Source organism: Gasterosteus aculeatus, chromosome 8 (genome assembly GCF_964276395.1).
Source record: "Gasterosteus aculeatus chromosome 8, fGasAcu3.hap1.1, whole genome shotgun sequence".
In the NCBI taxonomy this organism is placed as follows: Eukaryota; Metazoa; Chordata; class Actinopteri; order Perciformes; family Gasterosteidae; genus Gasterosteus; species Gasterosteus aculeatus.
Genome location: NC_135695.1, coordinates 13,871,396 through 13,877,777, shown reverse-complemented (window position 1 = coordinate 13,877,777; position 6,382 = coordinate 13,871,396). Strand labels below are relative to the sequence as shown.

At 44.6% G+C, this 6,382-nt stretch overlaps 1 protein-coding gene and 1 long non-coding RNA gene across 2 annotated transcripts; both read left to right on the top strand.

The window, feature by feature from the left end:
- The first annotated feature begins 797 nt into the window (after nucleotides 1-797).
- LOC144411449 (uncharacterized) lies at nucleotides 798-1,855 on the top strand. Its single transcript, XR_013468611.1, has 2 exons — nucleotides 798-1,024; nucleotides 1,118-1,855. It is a non-coding gene; the product is annotated as an uncharacterized LOC144411449 (long non-coding RNA).
- Nucleotides 1,856-2,348: 493 nt separating this feature from the next.
- Nucleotides 2,349-6,036, top strand: b3gnt7 (UDP-GlcNAc:betaGal beta-1,3-N-acetylglucosaminyltransferase 7). Its single transcript, XM_040184944.2, has 2 exons — nucleotides 2,349-2,811; nucleotides 3,719-6,036. Coding segments are annotated over exons 1-2 (1,245 nt in total). The 5' UTR covers nucleotides 2,349-2,809; the 3' UTR covers nucleotides 4,962-6,036.
- Nucleotides 6,037-6,382: the final 346 nt, after the last annotated feature.

Sequence of the window (6,382 nt, the reverse complement as noted above, 5' to 3'; positions counted from 1 at the left end):
CACAGATGACAGCTGCTAGTTTCTTTCACGCAGCGATGGGTTTGTTGTCTGTGATCAAAGTTTCTGGAACGGCGCCGGCAGTTTATTCTCCAAATTGAAAACAACAGCTAATAATCTAAACTCAACTCTGAGACTATTCAAAATGCAGACTGCGAGTCAGCTTTTCTGTATCTGTGTATCGTGGCTGTTGCCACAGCCGGGCTCCATACGACAGCAACAGCAGGTGTCCATCAACTAAAGTAACACACAAAAGGGCCGGTTCTTTTGCCATGTTATAAACAAAAGTATTTTTCCCAAACGAAGACGATGCCCTCTTAAGAGAGACAGGAAAGTGTGAACCATTATTGGCGGAGCTTATATTGCGTCATAGAGCATTTGCTCCAACCGCGGTTCCCGACCAGCTGCCAACCACCCTGCGGGGGTTAACAGCGGAAATGGAGATAACAAACTCAGTTTGTTTTGAGCTCGTTCGCTTGATGCTGCAAGACGCCAATCCTAGAGTAAAAACACCATAGTTTCCAAAGATGAAATCTTGTAAATCATGAATATACATTATGTGACTTTGCCTGTGGCGCATTTAAGGCCTTAATCAATTAATCAGCAACTCCAATTCCAGGAACTTTAGTTTCTTTCATTTTTCAGGGACGGGGAGTATTTTAGATTTGGTAGCTAGGTGCCGGTGACCTTTTTAAAGCCCATGAGGGCCTCTGGATGTTTGAAGAAGGGGCTGGTGTTTACCTGTAGCACATTCATAACACCGCCTGACAACGGCGCCTTTATTCCATCATCCTTTTCAGAGACGAACATCCTTAGCTGACGGCCGAGGTGGAAAAGACAAGAGGGTGAAGAAAAGGATCCCCTCAGGCCACGTCGTCTCCGCCGGCAGTAAATTCTTTCCCGGTGACTGGGGAGTTTCAGCCAGGGCCCCTCACTTATCGAGGAGGAGGAGGAGGAACCTGTGAACTCTGTGAGGCTCGTTCTTCTTCCCTTTCAAACTCTTGACAAGAGTCGGGGGGACCAAGAGGTAATCTTCCCCCCAGGTGTGTTAAACCAACAAAGGATTAGTACAGAAATAGTTTTCCATTTAACAGTTCATGTCTTTCTTACCACCCTACAGCCCTCCAGCCCACCTCGACTTCCACAAACTCGCGTAGGCCGGCTCAAAAGGTGAAACGGAACCGTTGATTGGGAGATCATCGATGATGGAGTGACTCAAGGAAGGCGTGCTACGTAGGGGGTTCATTTACTGTGTGGAGGGTACAGATTTCACAACTGTGCGATGAATTGGTTGAATCCAACTGGTAATTTACTGTGATGAATTTTTTCTTTGTTTTGATTCTTGGACAAGAGTCCTTTTTTTAATTATGGAAAACTGCTAGAAGCGATGTTGGATCTGTCGACAGTCGTTGAAAACAACAATCTCAAAAAAAAGGTTTGGACATTTGTCAAGACGGCTCACATTATAGAAATGTGAACTCTAACATGTAACCAACGAAATGTAACGGCCAATTCTAAAATGTACTCGTTACACAAGTGACAAACGCTATCTTTCTAATACAGGGAAAAAAGAACGATACCAAAGTCCCTCATCTTTCTAATCAAGGGAAAGATGAGGGACTTTGGTTTCCGTCACCACATCGCTCTTCTTTAGTCCTTGCAGAGCCTGAATTCACACAGCAGAATGGAACAAAAAAACAGCTGAAATGGGAAAAAACACCTCCAGCAGGCAACAGGATGCACATGGCCCTGAGAAGGACGGCTGCTTAGGTCCAGGAAATGGAGGGAGAAGGAGAGGAAGGGGAGAATTTGGTTCGCAGCTGTGTTCCGACATAAAAAAATCCTGTTTTGAAGCACTGGAACACATTTTGTTATTCTTTCCCCACATCATCAACAGTGTGACACAACAATTGGTTAATCTGCAGTTCACGTGTCAACATTCCTCATTTATTAATCAAACATCAACAGCATTTGTTAAAGTCTATTACTCATATTTTGTTTCTTAAGACTCTTTGCGATTTCTCAGATTGTTCTACTTGAGAGTAAGACAATCTTTGTTTTACTTTTGATTCCCAGTAAATGTAGACCCGGTTTGTGAGTCATGGTGCAGGGATGCGTTCACATACGCACTAACCTGAAGTGTCACTTTTATTGGCCATCAATCATCTCAAATTCTTTGCGGCACATTTTCTGTCTGTCATTTACACACCATAAGCCAATATTGTACATTCAGCTCCAGGGGTTAAAAACAGACCCACTTCAAATGGTCACGCTTACAAATCAACGTCACCCAGCCAACAAAGAAAGCAAACTAACGTTGGTGCAACTCAGACACAAAAGAAGAGCAATGTGGACTTTGCCATTGGGTTTAAGAAATGACGGAGTGGACTGCGCATGTTTAGAGAGTTCTTTGTATCCAGCAAAGAACGATCACATACCACGTAATCACACACGCGCGCGCACACACACACACACACACACACACACACACACACACAGGATGCGGGCATCCTTGCATCCTGTGTGTGGGTGTGTGTGCGCGTGTGTAGCTGCAGCCTTTAACTGAGTCGGACCTCAGCGGGATCGAGGACAGTCGTCTGCAGCGCGCGCCGCCGCCCCGCGCACATCTGCATCGGACACCGTTTACTCCGCAAGACCGTTTGGATGGAAAGGATTACTTTAATAAACTGTCCGACATCCAAAGCGACGTAGGCCGAAGACATCGCACGTGGCCGCGCTCGATCTTGCTTTTGTGTTTTTGTTTTAATTCATTGTTCTCAAGTCTCGAGATCATCGTAAATCATAGACGAAAATGTAAGTGGCGTCTTTATTATGGAATGTGGGCAAGATTGACAATTTCACAGCATGCGTATCTTGGATCTGTACTTTTTAAGGCATTAACTACACATAGTGAAAGTCACTCATGAAGAGTGTACCTTAAGAAGAAGTGCTTTTGGCACATAAATAGCGCGCTCTCAAGGAGACTTTAGCCGAATTGAAAGTGTGAAGTGAGCCATTGCAATGCGGTTCCACAATCGTTTAGCGTAGACCTTGTTTGTGGTCTTTTTCGGTGGCTGCTCTGATCCTCGGACCCCTGGGATTGTCTTTGGGGGTCCTAACATGATAGACTGCGATAGAAGCTCCTTCACTTCCTAAGAAGCTTTCCATAGATTTACATACATACAATGACACCTCACTCCACATTAAATCAATGTGCGTGGTATCAAAATAATAAATAAAGTTTAATCTTTTCTTTGCTGGTTATACAAAGACTATCAAATATATATCATGTTAACTTGGATCCGATTTGGATGTTAATCTTTCCTTCCTGGCTGTACGTGCAACCGGAAGTTGTTTTAAATGCGGTCTATATTTGCATACCTTTTTATTGTTTTAGTTTATTATTTCCAAGAAGATGAGGACGAATGCATGTGTACTTAAAGAAATACATTCAGTTTTTGTCTGGTATGTTATCATTACACAACACGCAGTTACATTTATTTGGGGATGAAAAAATGAATAAACCTTTAAAGAAAACGACCATCATTACTAACTCTGGAAGAGTTACCTCTTAACGTACACAAATGTATGTGTACTCAATCAAGACGGTTTGACATGATAACACAATTATCATAGTTAGATTCCGTATACTATAATCGTTACATGAGTTCCATAATTATATTTTCTCTGACTGGCGTCTGTGCTTTTCGACGTCCCCCAGGAAGACCAGCAGAGACCGTTGGAGGGTGTACAAGAGGGCGAGTATCATGTTCTTCCTGGCTGTGGTGGCGCTGACTGTTGTCCAGAGAGGGAGCATCAACACGGGGGCTCCATTCGAACTCGAGCGTCAGGCTCGCATGGAAGCATCCGAGGGTGCCGAGCCTGGGGACAAAACTCACCCGAACCTGGGGGTGAAAAGCTTCTGGAAGGCTAGCAAACGCCACCCGCCGCCTAAGGCTCGGGCCAACACGCAGCCCCCCGAGACCACTGCGGTCGGCAGACCCACAGCCTGGGACGTCACCAGCTCCAACTGTAGCTCCAACCTCAACCTCACAAGCCAGGAATGGTTCACGGGCCTGGAGGACAATTTCAAGCAGTTCCTGCTTTATCGACACTGCCGCTACTTTCCCATGCTCCTCGACCACCCGGAGAAGTGCACAGGGGATGTCTATTTGCTCATGGTAATCAAATCTGTGGCGACCCAGCATGACCGGAGGGAGGTCATCCGAAAAACCTGGGGCAAGGAGCAGCTGGTCGACGGCAAAAAGATAAAGACCCTCTTCCTCCTTGGTAAACCCTCCAGCGAGGCAGAGGGGGTGCACCATCAGAAGCTAGTGGAGTACGAGGACCACATCTACAGGGACCTCCTCCAGTGGGACTTCCTGGACAGCTTTTTCAACCTCACCCTGAAGGAGACTCACTTCCTCAAGTGGTTCCACACGTACTGCCCCGGTGTGCGTTTTGTCTTCAAGGGAGACGATGACGTCTTTGTGAGGGTGGAGAATATCCTTGAGTATCTAGAAAGCACCAACGGGGCCAACAACCTGTTTGTGGGGGATGTGATTTTCAAGGCTAAACCCATTCGCAATAAGAGTAACAAATACTACATCCCCCAGGCTCTATACAACAAGACGCTCTACCCTCCGTATGCAGGTGGGGGGGGGTTTCTGATGGATGGCACCCTGGCACGGAGGCTTCACTGGGTGGCAGACTCCCTGGAGCTCTACCCCATTGATGACGTCTTCTTGGGCATGTGTCTGGAGGTGCTGCAGGTCACTCCAATAAAACACAACGCCTTTAAGACGTTCGGTTTGGTGAAAAATAAGAACAGTAAGTTGAACAAAGAACCGTGTTTCTTTAAGAGCATGATCGTGGTGCACAAGCTGCTCCCGTCGGACCTCATGCACATGTGGAATCTGGTCAACAGTGACCTCGTCTGCTCACATAAAGTGAAGATCCTATAGCTTGACGGGAGCAGCAGGTGAAGACAGCAGCTACGAGCCGAGCTGTACCTTGTGGATACTGTGACGCACAAGAGCCCCGGAAAACCCTCCTTCATGTTGAGAGGGACTATTGACAATATGTCAAATTGCGATTTCAAATACAGTTTCTAAGCAGTAAAAGCAATTTTTGGAAGAGTTTCCTCTAAAACAAGTGAATAATATAGTTTTAAAAGGTTGTAGAAATATTTATACTGTCATTTTGAAGGACTGATACTTTCAGGAAACAGAGGCAACGATCTAAGTTGAGCTTTTTGCATCAACAGACATGTTGACAAGGCGTTAATTGTTGGGCGTGATGTTTTTAATGGGTTTAACCCTTATCACAGTCAGACACACAGACCACACTTCTTATCATTCTCATTCCTTATGATTGGATACAGTTGAAGAATTTCTTGGGTCAGGAACCATGTGGCACAGTTCAAACACAAATGATAGAAAACCCGTTAATGTGAATACACCTCAAAATATAGGTTAAGAAATGATTATGACCACTGGACAGAACCATGAACATGTATTTGTAGAATGATGTGCTTTGAGCCACTGCACAAGTCATTTTTAGCTTTTTGGGTTTGGCCAAAGAGTTACTGATATCTTTCCTTCTACTTTAAGTGTAACAAGGATACCAAAGTCGTTACATGCAGCTTGGGGAGGTAGGATGTGACCCCCCCCTTTTGGTATCGTAGTCTTTGCACATTTTTTTGGGTTGGAGGGGGGTGTGATGGATGTCTACCACTCGTAGACTTCGAGTAGTACACTACTAGGGGAAAAAACAACTTGTGACATGTCTGTGGATTCGGAGAGTGTTTACAACGACACTTTGAACTAAACCCTTTGCTGGTACGAAAATAAGACATTTTTATTTAATGCCCAATTAAAGGGGGCAAATGTGGGATGGGGTATTTAATTTAAACCATCAGATGAGCATATGAATGGGATGTTCAATGATTATAGAGCGGAATGTTGTGGGTGATAACTATGTCTAGATAATCAATATGTACGTCCAATGTCTTTTGCAAAATAAAACATCTTAACACCACATTTTCCCTTTCTGTCCCAGATTTGGTGCTTTTATCTATAATAAATATAACACAACTTCTTCCAATGATCTTTTATTTATGGGAAACATTTTTTTTCTGTACATGCTCTTGGCTCAGAGTGTTTAGGAATAGTACACCAAGCAGAAAGGGGTGCGATTGGCAACACAGAAGAGTAGTTTGAAGATATGTATCTTGTTAACCCGCGTTGAACACATGTGACATGGAGTAAACCTATCAAAGAAAACGTGCTAAATCGCCCCGACTGCAGCCTTCCTTTGCCAGTGTGCTCAGAGACAGTTTACTGAATTACAACAAGGGGAAGAAGCAATAGTGAGCAATAGGGCA